The sequence below is a fragment of the Gallus gallus genome, chromosome 5 (genome assembly GCF_016699485.2).
Source record: "Gallus gallus isolate bGalGal1 chromosome 5, bGalGal1.mat.broiler.GRCg7b, whole genome shotgun sequence".
Taxonomy (NCBI): Eukaryota; Metazoa; Chordata; class Aves; order Galliformes; family Phasianidae; genus Gallus; species Gallus gallus.
In genome coordinates this window covers 45,069,953-45,092,643 of record NC_052536.1, presented here as the reverse complement: position 1 = coordinate 45,092,643, position 22,691 = coordinate 45,069,953, and the positions used below count along the sequence as shown (strand labels likewise).

General features: G+C 38.6%; 2 protein-coding genes across 5 annotated transcripts; both read left to right on the top strand.

The window, feature by feature from the left end:
* Positions 1-804: 804 nt before the first annotated feature.
* On the top strand, positions 805-9,195 carry SPIA5 (serpin family A member 1). 3 transcript variants are annotated; one of them, XM_025151222.3, is made up of 6 exons: positions 805-868; positions 1,926-2,678; positions 4,091-4,361; positions 5,005-5,152; positions 6,059-6,259; positions 6,416-9,195. In XM_025151222.3, exons 2-5 carry the CDS (start codon positions 1,949-1,951, stop codon positions 6,251-6,253), a joined length of 1,344 nt encoding a protein of 447 aa, XP_025006990.2. In that variant the 5' UTR covers positions 805-868; positions 1,926-1,948; the 3' UTR covers positions 6,254-6,259; positions 6,416-9,195. The 3 variants fall into 3 exon arrangements, with proteins under 3 accessions (XP_025006990.2, XP_421344.2, XP_040557351.1); XM_421344.6 differs by lacking the exon at positions 6,416-9,195 and having other exon boundaries at positions 2,009-2,678; positions 6,059-6,330; XM_040701417.2 differs by lacking the exon at positions 6,416-9,195 and having other exon boundaries at positions 6,059-6,330.
* On the top strand, positions 6,075-22,281 carry SPIA1 (serpin family A member 1). Of its 2 annotated transcripts, XM_040701047.1 has the most exons (6): positions 6,075-6,206; positions 9,217-9,362; positions 15,131-15,799; positions 16,454-16,724; positions 17,620-17,767; positions 18,535-22,281. In XM_040701047.1, the coding sequence occupies exons 2-6, from the start codon at positions 9,335-9,337 to the stop codon at positions 18,739-18,741; spliced, it is 1,323 nt and encodes a 440-aa protein (XP_040556981.1). In that variant the 5' UTR covers positions 6,075-6,206; positions 9,217-9,334; the 3' UTR covers positions 18,742-22,281. The 2 variants fall into 2 exon arrangements, with proteins under 2 accessions (XP_040556981.1, NP_001264422.2); NM_001277493.2 differs by lacking the exons at positions 6,075-6,206; positions 9,217-9,362 and adding an exon at positions 13,461-13,512.
* The last annotated feature ends 410 nt before the right edge of the window (positions 22,282-22,691 follow it).

Sequence of the window (22,691 nt, the reverse complement as noted above, 5' to 3'; positions counted from 1 at the left end):
CTAGCTCCTTGACTGTTTTATAGATTTCTGTGCTCCTATCCTGACTGCAGATCTTCACTGCTTCAGGTATGACTTAGTTTATATTACATTTTGTGGCTGTTCTTAATGAGGTTGCCATCCTTGCAGGTTTAACTCCATTGCCAGAGTTGTTATATTTATCTCTGAAGTGCAAATATGATACTTTTCTAGTGTAATGAAGTGACTGTGCAATCATTCATATCTTCCAACAATGGTGTTTTTCATCTTCTGTTGAAATGCAGCTTTAGAGAAAAGCATATTAATTCCAGTACTATCAAGGTTAGGAACCAAACTTTTTGTTTGGAAAGGCAAAAATATTCTATCTTTGGGAAACAAGAAAAGTATCTACGTAAAGGAACTGGGTGTATATATTGCTCTCACACGTCAAATATATGGTAGGCCAAGTAGCATCCACTGAGAAGGAGAGGTGTTCCCCATAGCTCTCTTACCCTGAACCTGGTTGTCAGAGTTTAGTGCTGGGCAGAACTGTACATCTCCAGAGGAAGTGCAGTTTCCATCTCAGGTGACATATAGAGCAAAGTAGCTGTATTTGGCACAAAATCCCATTTCCAATTAATTCTTGCTTAGGCATTGCTTTATGACCCTTATGGAGTATAACACTCCTCTCAACCAACTGGCTTTGTCCCATGGTCTTAGCTCTGATTGGAGTAGAGATGTGTTCATGTGAATATGGCAGCCAAGAAAATTAGCTTCATCAGCATTTAGCTTTATCCTTTTAGATTATCTGTATTTGAGGCCATGTAATGTTTAACAGAGGAAAACAGCAGTGTGAGTAAAGCAACAAGACAGAGCACAATCCATGCAAGCGCAGGACCCTTCTGAAAGCAATGTAAGTACCCAGATATCTTTACTTTAAAGACTTTTATGCAACTATATGATAGTTAGCTAGTGAGTCATGAAGCACATCTGCTTTCAAAGGTGAAACTTGGTTTCTAAGCGCTAAAATGACAGCAGAATTTAATTTCCAAGAAATACTGAACAGAAAATTGTGGAGATACATTACAGCAGCTCTACAAGTATAACTCTGCTATGAATATTTATCCAGAATATCTCTTTCATATCTAGAAGAAAGGATCTTAGTTAAGGAGAGGGAAAATATTCTGAATTTCCAACAGTCATAAGTTTGTGATGTGATAGCCAAAGCTCCAAGGTGAACGAGGTGTCTTATTTACACCAGTGTGGACCAAGCAGGATACATGAAGTTTGCTGAAAGGAGGGTTCCCTACTCATACAAATTTTAGACAGACAGGATAGGCCAAGCCTACTGCAGTGGCCTCACCATCTCATCACTCTTGTGGGGTTGAACAAATAGAGGAACTCATCTGGAAGACATGCATTAGTTGAGTGATGGTTTAAAATAAAGCAATGTATTCTGATCTAATCAAGTGTTAAAGCAGGAAAACATTGCTAGCTCACCTGTGATTACTCACTTTGTGTTAAAATGAATCAGGAATGAGAAGGATGATGTTTTGACTTTTGTAAACATTTATTGTTTTTCACTGACATAGCTCTGTCATTTGACATAAACCTCTTACAATCACAAATATCATGATAAGTATGAGAGTTCTTAGAGGTAAACACAAGAGACGTAAGAGTTGTTTCTGATGTGTCACCACATCATAAAATGGATCTACAGTGAGATGAAAAGAAAACAATGAACCTTTTAATTTACTCTCTCCCTCTGAATCATGTTTTCCTTTAATAATCACATGTTACTCTCTCCACAAGCATCCCGTAATAAGGGACTTGTGTAACTGGAGGAAAGCAGAACTGAAGTGGGCAGTAATTGATATGAATTACATCTGAGATCAAAGCAGGAGTGTGTCAAAACCATGTCATAATAAAGGAGCAGGTCAGGAGATTAACAGTGTTAATAACTTTTGTAGGTAGCAGCAGATATAAATAAAAGATGAGATGTTCACATGGCCATTCTCCAGGGGTCCAACACAATTTAATTTTGTTCATACAGCAGTTGAAAAGTATGATGAAGGCCATCCTCCTGCTATGCTTGCTGTTGGCCATCCTTTACCCTGCAGTCCCCAGCATGAGACAGACAGACCATCACAATGAAGAGCCCAAAGCAACTCACCTCCATGAGCAGCATCCTCATGAGGAAGATTCTCTTGCTTTCTGTCAGCATATAATCCCCAGCAACACAGACTTTGCCTTCAGGTTTTACAGACAAGCAACTGTCCAAGCACCTGGCAAGAATATTTTCTTCTCCCCAGTCAGTGTCTCTGCTGCCTTTGCCCTGCTGGCTCTGGGCTCCAGAGCCGCAACCCAGGCTCAGCTGCTGGAGGGGTTGGCCTTCAATCTCACCAACAACAGGGAGGAAGAGATACACCGTGGCTTTCATCATCTCCTTCTCCTGCTGAACCGTCCTGGCAGTCAGGTGGAGCTGAGCATGGGAAACACCTTGTTCATGGACAAGCACCTGAAGCCACTGACAACATTTCTGAAGGACATAAAAAAACTGTACAAGGGGGAAATTATTTCTAGTAACTTTCAGAATTCTACTGAGGCTAAAAAAGAGATCAATGAACATATGAAAAACAAAACCCATGGGAAGATAAATCAAATACTTAAAGACCTTGATCCAAACTCTTTAATGGTACTTGTTAACTACATTTATTTCAAAGGTAAGTTCAGTTATACAGATGCTACTGCAATATCCAAGTTTGCCTTGGACTGAAAAAAAATCCCAGATTATTTCTGAATTATTTTTAAAAGAGGGACAGTGTTAAAACTACAAGAAACATTGCAAATTCTCATGCTTTGAAACCTCTTAATACATCTATCTTATTTTCTAGCATATTTTTAGGTTTTTAAGCACAAATATTCACTAATTTGCAATCTTCAGGTTTTATGGACTTACCAGAGCACAGCAAATTTATGCATTTGTGGATTTTTCTACCATACTTTTGTTTTATTGCAAAAATTATTCTGCAGTATGTATATATCCAATATGAAGAAACAAAATAAATTCCAAAGATTATAAAAAATGACAAAACTTTAATTTACCTACAATCTAGGCTTATTAAATGGGTACGTATCCATGGAGTTGGGCTCTAAATTTTCTACAGCCAGTCATCACACTGTATGTATATACCAGGAGGTACTTGAGAATGTGCTGCTTTAGCAATGATTAGCTTCTTAAAGGTAATATCCATTTGTGGCAGCATGCAGGACATAAATTGAATTTACCACCCAGTAAGGTGGTAATAGGTGGAAATAGAACAGCATTCAGTAAAATAGTTTTTACTTCAAGTATTCTATTAAATTTAGGTACCCTAGTGAGAAGTGTTTCCTTATGATGGGACAGGAAGCAGTTCAAACTTATAAGCACTGAAATACTTCAACTGCTTTATATTCTAGTACTTATTTTTCAATTTTATTTTGTTTCTGTTCAGTATTTGAAAAACAAGCGCACTTAGTTCTGAAATGATGAACTGCGATGTGTGTGTATTTGTTCAGTGAATGACTTGATTTAATACAAGTAAAATATCATTAAAAAGTCATTTGAATAAGGGTGGAATTACTGTAATGAAGTCATTATCCGACCCAAAAGTTCAGGTTGTTCTTTCACTGAAGTTTTTCCTTAGTGCTACCAGATGAGGAACAGATGAAAAAGCATGGTAGGAGCTTAACATGTCACCTTTAAAAAGGCAGTCATCTGTTGTGGAACTTGCTTAGCAAGCAAAGTGGTTGTAAATTAACTCATTGGACCCTGGTTAGGCACTTTTATTTTCTTTTTCTTCACACTTTCCCTTTTCTTCAAATAGATGTAAGATAACATCATGAAGTTATTTCATTTGATTTATCTGATATGCAACACCTTTCTGAAGTTTAATCTTGGATATTTGTACTTGAACATATTATAGCAAAGATGATAGGGAACAAGACCTTGAATAAATTTTGAATTCCTCTGATTTTCAATTATGAGCATAAATCTTTAAATATGGATGTATTTGGTGTAAATTAGACTAGACTACATTAATATATCCTCCTTAAAATAAGTATGCAACTGTATTCTTTCTCTCTTACTTTTAAGCCTACTGGGAAAATCCTTTCAATACAAAGGGGACTCACAAGGATTATTTCTATGTGAATGAAAAGACCTTGGTTGAAGTGAAGATGATGATTCGAGATAGCTTTTATGACATATATTCTGACAAGAAGCTGTCATGCAAGGTGGTGAGGATTCCTTACAAGGGAAATGTTTCAGCACTGTTTATCTTGCCCAATGAAGGAAAACTGAAATGGCTGGAGGATGGCCTGAAGAAAGACACAGTGTCTAAATGGGAAAAATCACTTGAAAGACGGTAAATTCTAATTTGATGCTTCACAGTAGTCAGAACCTGAGATCTAAACACTGTAATCAAGTTTTATAATTAGAAGTTTTTGTTGTTCGTTAGAGGTTTAAGTGATGGGACAGGTATAAATGAACAGACTAAACAATTTGATGGTTTGAAATTCAGCAGCAATTAGAATTAGCATTGCTTTGTTTTGAGGGAAGAGATCTGTGATCTGGGAAACAGTTTCTCTTGCTATATCGTTTTTAGTTGATCTTCACTATCTCCATTTCCTTTTCTCAAATATAATATGTTAACAGTGGTACTACTGTGACATAGAAACCAGATCCCTTGGAGAGAATGGGGTATGATTTAAAAAAAAAAAAAAAATCTTGAAGGCTAGAAAATGAATGTAAATGTACCCACGAAGGTGCTGGCACTACCACTGCTTGTTGTCTATTCAAGGGGTGGTTGTAAGATTGGAAACAAGCTCTAAGTAATGTCTTTCTAATACTACATTTTTCCATTGTTCTGACCACTGTCTTCCCACATTTTTGCTGCCATTTTTTCCATATTTGAAGACTAACATTTTAGCACAGTTACCAGCAAGATGGGAGACTTCAAGTTATACCTTGATTGTAATAACTACTGTAACTCTCTTTTGAATTCATAGGAGGATGGAAGTGCATATTCCAAAAGTATCAATTTCTGGAACCTATGACTTGAAGAAGATGGCCATGAATCTGGGTGTAACAGATGTGTTTTCTGACCAGGCTGATCTGTCTGGAATCACAGGAAAGTCCGATCTGAAGGTTTCAAGAGTAAGTTGGTCAACAGAAAAGTCTGTGGATTTGTGATTTGCCTTGATTTAAGCTATGTTCCAGAATAATTTTTAGTCCTGAGAATGACTGATACTCTGTGAATTCAAACATTTTAGCTTGTAGAGCAACTTTAAATTCTTTCAGACTTATTCAAGATCTGTAAATAAGAATACTGCCTTCTTTCTGGCAGCCTGAAGTTGTGGCAAAGGCTGAGAGGTTTATTTAATTTTTTCCAGGAACAAAATAGTTTCAGCATGCAAAAGGAGACTCCAAATCTTGTGGTTGCTTTGCATGAGCATGTCTAGTACAAAAAGTGACCTCTTTTCTTTAATGCATGTATGTGATTCTAGAATTTTAAAGGACTTTCAAACTATTTGTATACAAGGCACTGGCAAGTGCTAATCACATAAGAGGGACTAGGCTACAGGAAAGTCTCCTGTTTCCTGGGAAGAACAGATAATACAAAGATAAAATAACATTCTTATGGACATTGCGAAAGCAGTAATTATAACACTGTAATATCTTGGTTTTAGTGAAACAAAGGTTGAAAATGCAAAAAAAACCTTTTGATATGGGTATTTATTTCTACTGACAAAAGTTTAATCCACGAGAGATACAGACAGAAGTGCTCTGGAATTTGACTTTTTTTCCTTCTAAAATAGTAATTCCTGCTCTTAATTTGAGTGCTCTGCTCCGACACACATGGTGAGGAGTACTGAGTGGAACAAATGTTACTCATAGAGACAACATTGCTAGAACACTCACCATGGACTAAGTTTCCCTCTTCTTATTTGTGACCTACCAGTTATTTCTGTGAAAGGCAGGAGGTGAATTAACTTTGTGCCAATTTTAGTCATTCCATTCCTATCCTGTGTGTACAGTAATACTTGCTGTGTTTCCTCGTAGGCTATTCACAAGGGTCTGCTGGATATTCATGAGAATGGCACAGAGGCTGCAGCAGTCACTGGCACAGAGTTTGCTCCTCATTCTGTTCCTCCTGTTATAAAGTTCAACCGTCCATTTTTGCTGTTGATTGTTGATCAATACACTGAAAGTATCCTCTTCATAGGAAAAATTGTCAACCCACTGAAAAATGATTGATCAGTGGTAGGTCTTATTGATTTGAATTGCACTTTATGCATTTATAGTCTGATGTAATTAAAATTATATCAAATCTTTTAGTAACAATTTTATTTTTTCTAAAAATAATCAAGACAAGAATGTGGTCATTCTTAAAATCACCGTCCTTGCTCCTTCCTCCAGTAGAAAGCAACTACCAAGATATGCTCACCAGTGAATTATGAAGCAGTGTATACATCAGTCTTCTAATAATTAATGAATAATATCATTGAAAAATAAGGTAAGTACCAAGCTGAGAGAAGCAGTTTAAAACCTGTTCAGTACGTTATGAATGAACAAGCAGGCTGCTTCTGAGTAGTGAGTAGGAAACTAGGAAAATGTTGTTGTTTTCTCCAGCTGTCTGCTGTACTTGCCAGGTCCTGGTCCTGGAGAGATGACATGGAAATTTAGAATGTAAGTGTAGTCCACCTAGGGATATCTTAGGTTTTCTCTTCCACACGGATCTTATTGATGGGAAAAGGTCATGTATTTGCATGAGAAAATGATTGCTCGGCACTCTGAGGATGTCTGTACCAATCTGACAACTCCTTCTGCAGCCTTATGGATCCAAGGTAGTGTCAAAATTCAGAGTCAAATCTTGGCATTTGTGAGGGGCTGGAGCACCAAGGAAAGAGACACCTGCTAACAAACACAGACAGACTTTTGTGGTATCAGCCTGACTCCTCTGTTCCACCCTTTGGATTCAGCAGCAGCAACTATTTGAGAAGTGTTAAATACATTTATCTTTCTCAGTGTGTTGTTCCTCATTTTCTTAAAGTTTGACTCTACAGATCATGAGGGCAATTTGATATTAGAACAAGTTCCTCTGTGGAGCCTGACCTTTCTAAAGCAACTGTAGTAGGCATCACACCAATCTCTGCAATCAGAGCATTTGCCTTGGTTACAGGATATTCAAGAATATTCATGTTTGCAACCCTCCCTTGCCTGAAGACAGACAATCTTATGTCTCCAGCATCCTAAGTAAGCTGAAACTGAAAGAGGAGAGTTAGCATTAGATCTGGAGTGCTGTTAAGGATATTTTCCTGGAGGATAGAAATCCATGTCTGCTCCTCCCTGAGCAGAGGATGGTTTAAAGTTGAGTTTGGCAAATAAATCCTGATGAACTCTACAAAGAGTGCTGTTGAGTGGGTGGTGGATGAAGCAATGATAATCTGTAACATTTGTAGGGCTTCTAGGAAAAAGGAGATTTAATCTCAAATTATATTGTAGGGTGGGAGGATAGTGATCATTCCCTTTCAGACACTGGAAAGACAAGTTTTTTACCATGCCCTCAGTTAGGGCATTCATAGCTTATGGCATGAATGCCCAGAGCTGCCAGCCTTGTGTTGGCTTCTTCAAGTCTATCTTTAAGACAGTGAACACTTGACAAGCATCCTAAGCAGTGACTAAAACAGACACTCAAAGTGTTACTTGCCTTGCCATACAGCTTTAAACTTGTGGTTGATGAAGAAATAATGGTTCAGAAATGATAGGTTATGAATACCTGGAAGGAATAAAACAGACACTGAGGTTTATTATGATCCCAGAGTTTTTACCAGTGTTTGTAAATAAAGTGCTCAAGGTCTGCGCATGACATTTCTCTGAATGCTACTTAGTCTCTGGTCAAGCTGAAAGGCCTTGACCAGCTACTTGTTAAAAAATGAGGTGGCCAGGGACTGCTTTTCTATCTTTGGAACAAAGTCAATCAGTTCAGGAAAAACTCTTTGAAACAAATGCAAGCCAAAAACTGTAAGACTACCATGCATTTGCCATAGATGTATCTTGGTGCTTCGAGTCTCCTGCCACATTAAATTCGTGGATATTTTCAAAAGGCTGTACCTTGTTAAGGATACATAAGGAAAGCTTTTTCTCTTAGAGGATGGTCAAGCACTAGAATGGCCTGCCCAGGGAGGTGGTGGAATCACTGTCCCTGGCTGTGTTCAAGAGGCATCTGGATGAAGAGCTACGAGATATGGTTTAGTAGCTTGTGGTAGCAAGGGTAATGGGAGGACAGTTGGACTAGATGATCTTGTAGGTCCTTTCCAACCTTGTGTGTGTGATTACATTAAGGATTTCCACTTGTCCTCAGATAATGCAACAATACCCTGACGACATAAATATCTAAAACACCTCACAACTGAGCACAGAAAATTGAATTGCAAAATACACAAGTTTAATTCTATTATATTGCTATATAAATGAATTTAGATACAATTTAAAATTTGATGCCACATAAAAGGGAGACAGAGTCACAATTTATTTATTTATTATTAAACTAAACTTAAAATTCTTGAAGTGTTTTGTAATGAACCAGAAAGTGTGCCTGTCAGTCTTTCTGATGAAAATGTTCAGGGACCTGCCAATTTTTGACAGTTGTGCAAGCTATTTGCTGGAGGGTGCCCTGGCTGCAAACCGAATTGAGTTGTCAGAAAATGGCTATTGGAGAGTCTCCTTTGGCAGCTGGATTCTTTCTTGAGAAATGTTCAGCAGCCAGTGCCAATGTCATGCAGCTCTCCTTCCAATAGCCATGCAGGAGCACAGCACATGGAAGGGATAAGGAGCATAAATCCCTGTTCCTCAAATCTGACAATGATGCTAAATAAAGCCTTACATGCAGTAAGGCCATTGTCAAACTAGTGCTGAATGAGAGATGTATCTATATCCCCTACAATCACTTCATTCTCATAGTGCCAGCCTAAAAAGAGAAACACATTTTTTTATTGCTATTTTTTTTTAGAAATGCGTTTACAGACAAATGAGAAAGACAAATTTTGCTATAACCTCATCAAGTAATAACCATAGAAGTTCTCAAAGGGCCAGATGAATGAGCTATTTCAGGCATAACATCCAGATACAAAATCTGGTTACGTCAAGAAACCTTGACATTGTTTTAGTTTTTCTTTACCCATGACTGCAAATATGCACTTAACTCTTTTGCTGCACAGTTGTCCCTGGGTCTCACCAGCCAGCGGCCACAAGTAGAATAAGAAAACTACACACGTCAGCAGCAGTATCAACTTAGGGGAGACCATTTTAGTTCCTAATGAGAGATTGTTCCCAGCAATGCAGACTTTGCCTTCAGATTGTACAGGTAAGTGACCATCCAGGAACCTGGCAAGAACATTTTTTTCTCCCTTGTCAAAATCTCCATTGGCTTTGCCCTGCTGCCCCTGCTGGCTCCAGAGCTGCCAGCTGTGCTTGGATTCTTGTCTTTAACCTCTCTGACACTTGGAAAGGCTGTTGGGAAGACAATCTTCATTTACTGTTGATTATTCTAGCTGCTAGAACTTTTTAAAAATTCTGAGAGGTACGTATGTCATCTTTAAGTTCTTGTATACTTAATCAATATTATTAGTCAGCAGTCCTAACTACTTGGGTTTGATGTAACTTAAAAAAAAGAAAAAAAAGAAAAAAGAAAAAGAAATTCAATTCATTTGAAAAGCATATTTTGGTCTTGCAGAGTTTATCTATGATTGCTTCATTTTCCTCACTTTTGAGGAGTGATACTTCCTACTGATATGGAAAAAAATAGTTTCTTCACTAGTTTTGAAAAGCCTTGACACTATCCAGTCTCTATCTACAATCCCTCTGTCTTCACATGGGAAGTTTGTGGAGAACATTTCAGTTAAACCTGAGATGAATTTTCAGTGAGGGATACTCATCTTGATCATTAGAGTGCTCGCTGACTGACTTCAGTAGAATTCACATCAGGCCTTAAATATATGTGTGCTCTTGAAAACACCCTTTTAGTGCTAGGAGATTAGGCAGAATATTATTTATTAATGTTGTTTTCTACAAGATGATGAACATAGAATCAGAGAATGGCCCGGGCCGAAAAGGACCTCAAGAATCTTTCAAAAATAGTTTCAACTCTCAAAAATAATTTCAACTCCCCTGCCATGGGCAGGGTCACCACCCACTAGACCAGGCTGCCCAGAGCCACATCCAGACTAGCCTTGAATGCCTCCAGGGATGGAGGTATGATCATCTGAAGTGAAATTTCTGTTATGTGAAATAGAAACACACTCTGGTAATAAAATAACCTTATTTCCTTCTGGGATTCTACACAGAAAAAACTAATAGTGTTAATTGATTTTGTTTGTATGACTTACATCTAGCAACCTATGAGTTCATGTAAAATTTTAGTTCTGAGATTCCTACTGACTTAGTGAAAGAGGGAGTGCACAAGCAGAAGAGACTTGCTTTCTATTCTCAGTTCTGTCACTAGCTTTCTCCTTGCCTTCAGCTTTCTTTTTCTTTCTGTCAGTCATATTGTTTTGCAATTGAAGCCAGCAGTATTTTCCTTATCCAATAAGAAAAGTCTGAATATTTGTAAGACATACAGAGATTATAGTTATAATGCCCTTCATAGAAATAAATAAAAACACATAAAGGAATTGATTTTTATTCTAGTTCCAGCAATTTTGCAATCATGCCAATCTCTTTATTTTAATTGAGTTATTTATCTCAAGGGGTTTATGTATATGAGCTTTTGCAGACAGATCTTGAGTGATACATTTTATAAGACAAGAAATGCCTGCATGAAGAACTATCATGTGAAGTTCATATTTCTCTTGCTCTTCCTTATCATCTTGCTGGTGTTTTTCTTCCATATGCAAAAATCGTCTACCCTGAAAAGCTTAGAAATATGACTTCTAACATTGGTACACCGTAATTGAAAGACTAAGCAAGGACTGGAGTAGCTTAATGGTTGGGCATAAAACTGCTCTTGTAAGGAGCCAAACACTTTGTGTAACTCAGCAGTTACTGGCAAACAGCATGAAAAGAGGTAAATTATTCCTTAGTTCCTTCCACATAGACCATTATAAGGCCAATTGGAAAGCACTTTTTTCAGTCCTTTGTAAGACATCCCTGGCTCCTGGAGCAGGAGTTCCTCCATCCCAGCCATTGCTTACCTAGAAGTACCTAGGGCCTCTGCCCATCTCTTTCTTGTAAAACTCCACACAGGATCCCCAGCTTAGCCTCTTGTTTCCTGGTGACATCCATCCTAGGTAAAGGGTTTTCAGTGCAGTCATTTGTGACAGTGCTCAGAGAAAACAACAACAACAACAAGAACAAACCAGCTTTCTTTTCCCTGGGATAACACAGGTGCTGCAATCTAAAACGTATCCATGTGGGATGATTCCCTCTTATTTTCTATTATATTCAACAGGAGAGAATCATGTTTTCCAAGAGCATCTAATTCTGATACCTATCACCCATGGGAGCTTTTCAAAGGACTGAGTGCAGTTGAAGCATTCATCATTAATCATTCTGACCTAACTGCAATCATGGAGAAACTGATTGCTTCCAAGTTTACTGGTGAAAATGGTCATCTGTGAGCCTGAGGAGGCAGTGACTGGGCTTGTTGAGCAGTGTCAGGAATGTGTTCCCACTCTCCTGTAATTTGAGTGTCGCTGCATGACCTGGGAGAAAACAGAGGAATTGCTCTTCACAGTGGTTCCTACGTAATAATGGTAGGATCCTTCAGATGGTTAGCCAGGCAATAAGGATGGGCTGATAGATTAATATTATCTATATTGGCAAGCCAAGACTTGAGAAAAATAGCTTTTATTTGCTGGAGTTAAGCAACAGCATGCTTGCTTCTGCTGAACCTTGATTATTATGTAACACTGCAGTAAAATTTCTGGCAGCTTGCATACATCATGAGAAAGAGCTCTCTGAATATAATTTCTCTCATCTTTTAAGATACAGAAATGACATAACATTAACATGTTGGTTATATTCCTACGTATAAGAGGATGTGTAGATTCACCTAAAGTTAAATCATGTACATTCAGTGGAAAGAACTAGTCACTGTTTGTCATGTATTTCAATCTTAAATAACCTTCTAAATAGCTGAACAGTGCCTCTCTATCTCTGCTCACTCTGAACAGGATTCCACAGTAAGTCATATGTAATAGGTATATAAAACCTGTCTATTCTCTGTATAAATATAAGATCTTTCCTTACTCCAGCTAAAGTTTTGCCATGATAAAGACAGTTCTCCAGTTTCTTATTTTGACAGATTTTCAAGCCATGTTGTTACTTTGCTTCTCCTTCACTGTTTCAACAATTTCCAAAACATTCATCAACAGCCTCTCAAAAAACTAACCACTACTTCTCTTGACAAGCAGTTAAATAACAATTTAGTAAAGACTTTGAAGAATGCTATGAGGGCTGCTCTGAAAGTAATGCCTCCTATTTTATTATGTTGGACAAGATGCCAGAGGTGGTACAGAGGTTCTCAGTAACAGTCCATCACATGTTGCCATGTGACAGATTGCAGCAGAGAGGCAGTCTGGCACAATGGCATCTGACATGGAAGTGCATATAAAGCAAAGCTGTGTCAATGAATTCCTCCAGGTGGAAAAAAGTGCACCTACAGACATTCATCAACACTTGCGGAAAGTTTCTGGAGGCTAGATAGTAGAGGTGAGCACAGCGAGGCAGAGGGTGGTGCATTTCAGCAGTGGTGATAGCTGTGTGAAAGACAAGCCACGTTTCAGACATACATTCACAGCTGTCAAACCATGGAAAGGATAGCATCTCAATCAGCTCACTCACACATATCAGTACATGGTGGTAACTACTGTGAAAAACAGTATTTTGTAGCTGAGAATTTGTTCTACCAAATAGTGTTACTGAGCTCTTTGTACCCATTTTTTCCCCATGGAAAGAAGTAAAAGGCATTACTTTTGGAGCAACTTATGTAGTTAGAGTATATTTACAATGTGCTGTGCAACATGCAGGGCAATGTGGAGGTACTGAGCTGTTCCTGACCAAGCATTTTGCTGCTTCAGGTAGCTGATGTGATGATATCCTTCTATCAGGATATCCCACGCAGAGAGTCCTATAGGACAAACTACCCTTTTCACAAACAGACCTCACTCAGGACTTATCTTAGATTTCCAGTTCTCCTACTGTGTGGATTTCAAAAGCCCAAGGTTGTGTGCTATGCTACACTGTCTCGCAAAGATCTTTTGTTTAAATGCAACAGTAGTATGAACCTTGTTCTTTACACTCTGTTGTCATCATTTCACTTATATGATGAAAAGCAGGGTTACAATGTTTGATGTCTAGAAATAAGTAACTAAGTCATTCTTTGCTTTACAAGTAAATATTATTTGCTTTGATTAATATTTACCAGTGGACATTAACTTTATATTACCAAGCAAAATGGAGAATAGGGAAGTAGCACTGTGAATGAGAGGTCCAGCAGACTCTTCTTGAACTACACTGTAAGTACTATATTATATTTCCTCAGAAGAATTTGAATTCATATTGTCTATGATCTCTGCAATTTAATACATAGCATTTAATTATGAGATGATTTTATTTAACATACGTAGTTGGAAATGTATCTTCTGGAAGCATGACCTATACATTGAGAGCAGGATTCCATCAGTGATGCAGCTCTTAGATACTGTGTCAGGATGACAGGGAGATGAGGTCCAAAGTGAATACTCATCTGCCATTGACACCAAGGTGAAACACCAAACCCTGTCTCTACTACCAGCGGAGTAAATTCACTTGCAACTCAGTGTCCTAGATACTCTAGGCTGATGCAGGGCTAGTGCAGGAGCTGAGAGTAACATACTGATACCACACGCATCCTCAAACACTACAGAGAGTTAAGAGGCACTGGGGCTAACACTAGTCTCTCTCAGATGCAGATTTCTGGGTTTATATAAAGAGTATTTACAGGATCAAAGTGGATTGCCTTCATTTAGATTTTACTTTCTTCTGTCTATAGTTTTATTCAGCATTTTAGACAGAGTGCAGTTCCCATACTCAGCACTTACACATCTTAGATCTCAAGTGTTTCATAAAGGGCAGCTACATAAGAGGAAACCCAGATTTAACAACTGCCCATGAAATGTTTGATATAGGACCCAAACCTGGCTTCAGACACAACCTGAGGCAAACCATTGGGCAGATTCACATATTCTAGAATAATTATGCAGTTGCTCTGAACGGTAACATCACCTCTGTTTTCCTGAAGTACACTATCTCCTTCATGTTTTCGAGATTTGTGATTTGAGATAATTTACATGTGATGTTCTATGGAGAACATACTTCCCCAGTATCTCCTGAAAAGGGAAGAAGAGAAACTGAGGGGTTATGTAGAATTTGTTTGTATCAGTTTAAGGAAGAGGAAAGGTCATCCAACTACCCAAATACATACAGAGCAAGGCTGCATTTGCGCTATTCAGGAAGCTTCTGCTCTAGTTTTCCTAAACTCTTGGGTGTTTGGTTTTTGGGATATTTTATGTGCAGTGAAGAGACACAATAAACTTTCTTGCTTTATCTTCATTTTACTGAAACATATAAGATAATGTGTTGAAATGACAGAGTTCTTGAGTTCAGAGCTGCTGTACCAGAGGCAGAAAGATACAGTTTAAATGATGAAGCATCAGATGGATTCTCTTCTACTATAAGTGATATTTTCCCTGTATTACTGCAGTTCATGAAAACCCAAGTCATCACAAGATCATGGCTACTATACTCTGCCAAAGTGCTTACTAAATGTGTAGGAACAATATGTGAACTCAGTCGTGCATACAGACACCCTTAGAAATGCAATAATGCCATGCTGGTCAGACACAAGGACAATTTCAGATAAGATACCTCACAAAAACCTGCACAGAATCAATTCTTTCCTGGTGGTGTCATATTAGTATCTTGGTTGGAAACAAATAGAACAGACCAGAAACTGACTAGCCATGAGGCGCAATAGAAACAGAGTAGCAATCCTAAACACTGGCATATGAAAATCAGTACTTCGAATACAAAATAAACTGTTTTTATGCAGGGAAGATAACATTCTCAACAAGATAATCTCTCCTTTCTCAACAGAATTCTTCAGAAGGAAAATGAAATCTGCACTGTATTTGTGTTTGTTTCTTACTGGACTTCAAGTTCAGGCTCTTCCTAAACCCAACCACAGCAATAAACATAAGGAAGAGAGACCTCATTCCCTAGGAGACCATCCCCATGTGGAACACAAAAACTTGGCTCACATGAAGATAGCCCCCAGCAACGCTGAATTTGCATTTAGGTTTTACAAGCAGGTCACAGAAGCGGGAGGCAACAAGAACATTTTCTTCTCTCCCTTGAGCCTTTCTACTGCCTTTGCAATGCTCTCCCTGGGGGCCAGATCAAACACACTCAGCCAGCTGCACAAATGCCTCACCTTCAACCTGACAGAGATGGAAGAGCAGGAGATCCATGAGGGCTTCCAACGTCTCCTCCAGCTGCTGAATGACTCTCAGCGAGATATTCAATTGAATATGGGCAATACTCTGTTCATAGATGAGAGACTGAAACTGCAACAAAAATTTTTGGATGATGTAACAAATTTTTATTATTCGGAAGCTGTTTCTATGGATTTCCAGAATTCTGAACATGCTAAGGAGGAAATCAATAACTACATAAAAGCAAAGACCCATGGTAAATTTTTAGACTTACTGGACAGTATTGGTAAAGATGTTGTAATGATTCTGACTAACTACGTTTACTTTAAAGGTGAGTGAAAAACATTGGTTAAGGTTATAAAAATAGGCTCTAGAAGTCTGATCCAAACTGAATCAAGTTCCCCCCCCCCCCCATGGTGAACCTACTCTACCATCCAATTTAAAACATATCTTTCTTCTTTTAAGTGATGTAAGGAAATGCTTGAAAGTCAGGTATAAATAATCATCTTTTATGAGAAAAAAGGAAAAAAATAATAGAAGTACTAATCAATAGTGTATCATCTCAAATTAGGCTCAGAGCTGAAAGTATTCAAAAAGGGTGAGCTTGGGAGCTTATTATCATTTTTTGAAAGGCACAGCTGTTTGACTGCACAGGACACAATCAAAATAAAACATGAATGAGACATAATAAAGGAATAAGTCCAGAGAATGCATAAGGTCAGTCCATAGAAGTTTCACCACTGACTTGGCAGATGAAGGCTCAGGGCTTTTCCTCAACCTGTATTTTCCTTGTGTGATTTTAATTCAAATGACTGAAATAAGTCAAATCTCCTCTCTATTGCCAGGGAATAAGAATCCTTAATCTGAGATAGGCTTGTAATTGAGTTTACAATTCCATACTGCCCTGAGCATCAGCTATTGTATTATGCACTTACTCATCACTTTTTCAGCTTATTCAGCTCTATTCTCATTCTTTTGTCAAAAGGCTACTGGGAAGAACCTTTTGAAAGTTACAACACCAGAGACGATGACTTCTTTGTCGATGCCGAGCATTCTGTTAAGGTTAAAATGATGTATAAAAATACATACTATAATATCCATAGGGATGAGCAGCTGTCTTGCTGGGTAGTAGAAATACCATACAGAGGAAATGCTGCTGCCTTTTTTGTTCTGCCTGATGAAGGGAGTATGAACCAGGTGGAAGATGCTCTGCTACAAGATACAGTGTCTAATTGGAGCCAATCACTTGAAGGAAGGTAATCCTTTGACTTCTTTCGACTGCCATTTATTTTAAGCACTAAAAAGGCCTTAAATACTCATGCAGGCAAGGTAAATCTTAGGATGCCACAAGGAGCTGCTAAACACAGCTCTGAGGAACAAGCATTGCACAGCTCCTTCACCTCAAAGGAAGTATCAGGAGATTTTGTTCACTGGGGAACATTTTCCTCAGCTTCTCCAGCCACAGCAGTGGGAATGCTGCCAACTGCGGGGATCCTGCACTTGCGAACTCAGCCCTCGGGAACCCGTCTAGACTAGGGAGGATCCAACTGAAAGAAAATGAAATTTCTTTTTCTCCAGTCTGGATGACAGCTGATCAGTATGTGGGTGGTAGAACAGGTACCTCAATTTCTCCTTCACTAATGTGATATATATTTAGGCCCTAGAAAGCCAAGCCTATGCTCCACAGGTAGTTGGGATGGATTCACACCTCCTGTATCAGCTCTTGTATTGAAGGATCTTGCAATTATAAACTCACTTCCTTTTCTCTTCTCTTCTCTTCTCTTCTCTTCTCTTCTCTTCTCTTCTCTTCTCTTCTCTTCTCTTCTCTTCTCTTCTCTTCTCTTCTCTTCTCTTCTCTTCTCTTCTCTTCTCTTCTCTTCTCTTCTCTTCTCTTCTCTTCTCTTCTCTTCTCTTCTCTTCTCTTCTCTTCTCTTCTCTTCTCCTCTCTTCTCCTCTCTTCTCCTCTCTTCTCCTCTCTTCTCCTCTCTTCTCCTCTCTTCTCCTCTTTTCTTTTTCTTTTCTTTTCTTTTCTTTTCTTTTCTTTTCTTTTCTTTTCTTTTCTTTTCTTTTCTTTTCTTTTCTTTTCTTTTCTTTTCTTTTCTTTTCTTTTCTTTTCTTTTCTTTTCTTTTCTTTTCTTTTCTTTTTTAAAGGAGTATCGACCTGTATCTTCCAAAATTCTCCATCTCTGGCTCCTATGATGTCAAGAAATTGTTTTTGAAAATGGGTGTGACAGACATGTTCAGTAACAATGCTGATTTCTCTGGAGTGGCAAAAAACACCCTCCTGAAAGTTTCCAGGGTAAGTATGTGAGCAGGGCTGGTGATAAAGAAATTTGTCTGCCCTCATTACATGATGGTTTTATCTTAGAAAATAGGCTGATCCCATTTCTAGATTTCAGGAATGGCTCACTGACAGCAATACAAGAAATTTAAGGGTTAGATGGATCTTGTTCACTGCAGTTAGCAAGAAATGGTTTCCTGTGTAACTATCTCACAAACTCACTTTAAAACTTCTGACAAAGAGAAAAGATCGGGAAAGGATAATGGGAACAATTTCACAAAAATCTTGTGTAAATAATTAATATTTACAACATTAGTTATGACATTGATTTGGGAATGCTCATTCTTATTCTATGAATATGCCTTTCTTATTGTATTAGCTGAGCACCTCAGAATTGGTTTGTCACTACTGTGTCAACAGAAAAAAAAAAAGTTTTTTGCATATACATAAATTGATGCAAAATGAAAACATTATTCCTTGGTGTTAAATATTATGGAAAAGATCTTACTCAAAGAAACCACTGAACAATAAATGCTCTCCATGCTGCTCAGTCTCTATAAGCAGCCAAGTTGGACTCTGACAGAACGAAAAAGAAAGCTTTCTCTTAACTCAGAGCAAACTTCTTGTCTTGGAAAGGATGAACAAGAGAATCTTTTTCTCACAAATTCTGCTCATTTTGTGCTCTCTTGAAAACTACCATCTCTCAATGTTAGAGCAAACCTGTTTGTCCCCCGCTGCTTCTCACTGTTCTTTGCCTAGCTGTTTAATTTTTGCTTCCTTTCCAGGCAATTCACAAGGCCAAGTTGAATGTTAATGAGAATGGCACAGAGGCTGCTGCAGTGACCATGGTAGAAATGAAAGTTTTCTCTGCAATGATTGATCCTCTTGAAATCAAATTCAATAGACCCTTTGTGATGATGATTTTTGACAAAATCACCAACAGTATCCTCTTCATGGGGAAAGTTGTGAACCCAGTTGCCAAAGAAGACTAGGCCAGAGCACTTGTACTCCACAACAGAGAAGATCTTGTATATATCTCAAAGAGTTCTTTGTTAAAAAAACTCCAGAATTGATCTCTAATTAAAAATTAAAAAGAAAAAAAAAGTAGATTTTATATTATATTATTCTTATCTTTCAACAGACAGCTGGGAAAAGAGGAATTAGGCCATGTTTATGAAATGTTCCAGGATAAACATACAGCAGTGGGACCTTTACAGACTTTTCCCTACCTCATTCAATCAAGGCTGGTGTTATGGCCCCTTGCATGAAGATAAATCATCCTCCCAGCTGAAAATTTCCCTGTCTCCCACATCTTGTATGTCCAGCCCTCAGCTCAGAAACTTCAGCAATCTACCAGCATCAGCTGAGAAACCATCCTTCCCCTCTCTGATTCACTGTGAATTCCAGGATAAATCTTCTTTTTCTCTGAAACCTTTTATGTAATAGGTGACTAAGCAGGGAAACAGAGACAAAAACCCTTGAAATCTTTCCTTGCCTAGATGACAGATGTTCCTAGGTTCAGCATAACCCTTTTCCCTCTAGCCCAACCACTGCCTTCTACCAGCACAGATCCCTTGCTCCCATCTCCATTCCTCACTAGTTGCTCTAGAGTAAGAGTAAGAGTACCATATTTTCTGTCTGGCTAAGAATTCATCTTCTCTGCCAGTGGAAGGTGAATGTCAATGCACAAATGATCACCCTTAAAGTTCTTCTGCACATGCAGTAATGCCTGGGCTCCATGAGAGAACTGCATTTACTGGGCCTGCATGGCAAAGCTGTCCTCTCCAAGTACATTGTTTTTTGTCCTTCCACATTGTCTGTGCAGGAAAAAAATAGAAAAGAGAAGAAAAAGGCAAAACCAAACATGTACTGCTAAATTAACTTGTAAAGCCTGCTTTCTGAGGTCATCTTCACTAGGGGAAATATAGCTGATGAGTGGCAGACCACGTGAATTTCTTGCCACAACAGGATGCCACATCTGACTTCCAGTTTTTCTGGAGCTGTCTTTACTCTCACATGGCTTGCTCAAGTCAGTAACTCAAAAACAACTGTAGGAATTTTAACAAGATTTTGTTGTCCAACAATTCCAATGTAATGACGTGTAATTTAAATAGTTGGTATTTGACTGTAGCTTCTCTTTTCACCTTTGGTCTTCTGTGATTCAGATGTTATTCTCCATCATCTATCTCCTCTGGGATTACTCCTTTGTTTCCATCAAAAGTTATTCACAGCTTCCTCTGGATTCCACAGAGCCAGTCATTCCACAGAACTTCATACTAAAAAATCACGTTGTTCTTGCCCTTCCAAACTGTTTATCTCCATAGGGTGCTAGGCTGAATGTAGTTAGCCACCCACTATGGTTGACAGATAGGAAGATGATTAACAACAGTCCTTCCTTCTGTGTGTTCTCTCTAGGTATCCATCAGGTTGATCTCTTTACTGCCGCATGAGAAGGCAAAGGATGATTCTAGAAACACAGTCCTAAGAATACATTCACTAACAATAGTGGTGTTTAACAGGGGCAGAAAACACATTGATAGCCCTAGTGAACTGTCATGAATTACTGTTTTGATCTCTTTACTGTGTCTTCTCAGCTTCAAGAAATGATAGGCATGTAAGTGCTTCACAAATACAGTAATAATACCTCCACCAAAAACCAATACATCCAGTCTAAGCTCTGCTTACCAGCTGAGGAGCGACAGGAATCAAAACTTGATTCAAGAGGGTCTTGGGCTTCTAGCCATTGCTGGATGGTAACAGCTTCTAGCAAGGCTGGGTCACAAATGCTGAATGTGGCTGGGTCTGAGAAAGTCCTGACGGATCATATGGATGGGAGAAAACAGGAATCTGAGGAATCTGCTTGTTTGTCATGAGAGGTAATAGAACCTTTCAGATGGGCAAGTACAGACCTTATCCCAGGTTTACTGGCGAAAAAAAGATGCCAGTCAGCTTATTCACATAGATCTAAAGATACACTTAACACAAAATATTGTCTCTGTAATCATCTCATTGTCTCTGTACTTTAAAGAAAGGAATACACTGTAACCCGAAAAATGCTCCATGGAAAATCTTAGTCAGCTATGCCTGTCTAATTCGTTTTTGCTCACAGGAAAATCAGATCAATTGCTCCAACAGTTCTTGAAGAAGCAAGACTCCACTCCTGAAGCTAAGCCAAGAACTTCAGCTCTGCACAGAGTTGCCAAATTACCACATTCTTTATCCACAGCTTCTAATACAGCTGCAGAATCGTTGCTCACCTGCTATGGGAGTGGTGAGATATAGTTTAGTAGTCAATTTTGCACTGTTTGAGACATGTTAGAAAAAAGGTAAGAATGGAGGAAAATGGGTAACTGTTCATATTATTTCAATTTCTTCCTTCCCCTTTGAAACTTCTGGAAAATGAAACCCAGACACAACCTCATTCTTATTGCTTAATTATAAATACAAGAGGTCTGAAATAGGAACTTTTGCAAAATTCATGATTCTCTGCTTATAAGAATTGTGAGCTTTTATGGAAAATAGTACAAGTCCACTTGCTGCCCTACTGATTGAAAGCAGATAATTAAGATGGAAAAAATATTTCAACTGAGAGAATACTTCCCAGAAATAGTTTCATAACTTCCTTACAGCTGTAAACAAGAACAACCACCTAAAATTTTCAAAAAACAGTTTGTGGAGTGGACGAAGGATGTGCTGTACCCTTGCATTACCACAAGATAACGTCTCACTTTGTCCTCCACCGGCAGAGCACCTGCAGATAATTAGGCACAGGGATGTGGATTTTGGTCTTTTATGACTTCTCTTGTCATCTGAGGTAATACCATACATGCCACAAACCCTTGCCATCCACGAGAACTGACATCTGCAAGGGATCTTTACAGTGGCTTATCTCCATTTTGCATATATTTTAACAAGAAGGGTTTACTGAGTCTTCACTAAGCACCATGCTCTGATACTTTTGGTGTCAAGACCCAGTCATAGAAAATTAGCATTACTGAGGTGCTCAGAGACACCACAGTTCTTGTCAGAGTCACAGGGAGATTGACCTGGCACTGCCTACAGGCAGTTCTAAGTGGGAATGGAAATTATATGAGCACCGCTTATGTTTTCTATTTCCAACAATATGACCTGACATCCATCAAAAATAAAGGTTATGAGAAGCAGTAGGGAATGGTGCAGGCTGCAAACTAGCAGATTTTATCGGTGGCACGCTGCATCTCAAAGCATAAACATCCTCGTCCCTGTTCGCAAATCTGTGAGCCTTTAGGGAGTATATCACATTTACTCCAAAATTTTGCTTTTCTACAAGCTGCTTTGAAGTCAGTGGGATCTACAGATTTATACTGACTGTATGATTTATTTTAGCATTTGAATATGGCACTAAGAAAGAACACAGAAATCCATGACTTCTGTCTATTCCAGAATATCTTTTTTCCAAACTGCTGCAATGTCTGTGCTATTCACTGTATGCACAGTGTCTTCACAATCCTCCTTGTTGAACACTCATTCAAGAATAAAATACTCCAAAATTAGCATCACCTATTGTTCTGTGAGCGGCAGTCTGGAAACCATTAAAATTTACCATAGGAACAAAAAAACATCAGTAAATGAAGGGTTTTGACTGCTTAGGAAATGATCAAACTGACCCTGATGAAGCAGTTTACATGGAAGAAACATGTCCCTCCCAGAATAACACATGACATTCAACTACACTTGTGATGTTGAGTTCCTCAGTGTTCCTGCTGCCTCCTCTACATCCTATTGGGGAGGCCAATGCATGCACACAGATGGGGCCAGGGGAAAGAACATCTAGATTGTTTTCCCCTGGAAGAATCAGTATTGAACAAAAAAATTTCTTGCTTCACAACAGCCTGGTGTCATAAGGGTTGCTGGCTGAGGCTGAGTTGTGTGAATGTCTTCTCATATGTTTCAAATAAATTAA

Excerpts from the sequence above, each read along its gene's own strand:
- SPIA1 (XM_040701047.1), top strand. The coding sequence starts at position 9,335 with ATGCAGACTTTGCCTTCAGATTGTACAG. Across the intron at positions 15,800-16,453 it reads TAACTACGTTTACTTTAAAG|GCTACTGGGAAGAACCTTTT; the intron begins GTGAGTGAAAAA and ends TTTTGTCAAAAG. Across the intron at positions 16,725-17,619 it reads AGCCAATCACTTGAAGGAAG|GAGTATCGACCTGTATCTTC; the intron begins GTAATCCTTTGA and ends TCTTTTTTAAAG.
- SPIA5 (XM_025151222.3), top strand. The coding sequence starts at position 1,949 with ATGAGATGTTCACATGGCCATTCTCCAGGGGTCCAACACAATTTAATT. Across the intron at positions 4,362-5,004 it reads GAAAAATCACTTGAAAGACG|GAGGATGGAAGTGCATATTC; the intron begins GTAAATTCTAAT and ends TTGAATTCATAG. Across the intron at positions 5,153-6,058 it reads CCGATCTGAAGGTTTCAAGA|GCTATTCACAAGGGTCTGCT; the intron begins GTAAGTTGGTCA and ends GTTTCCTCGTAG.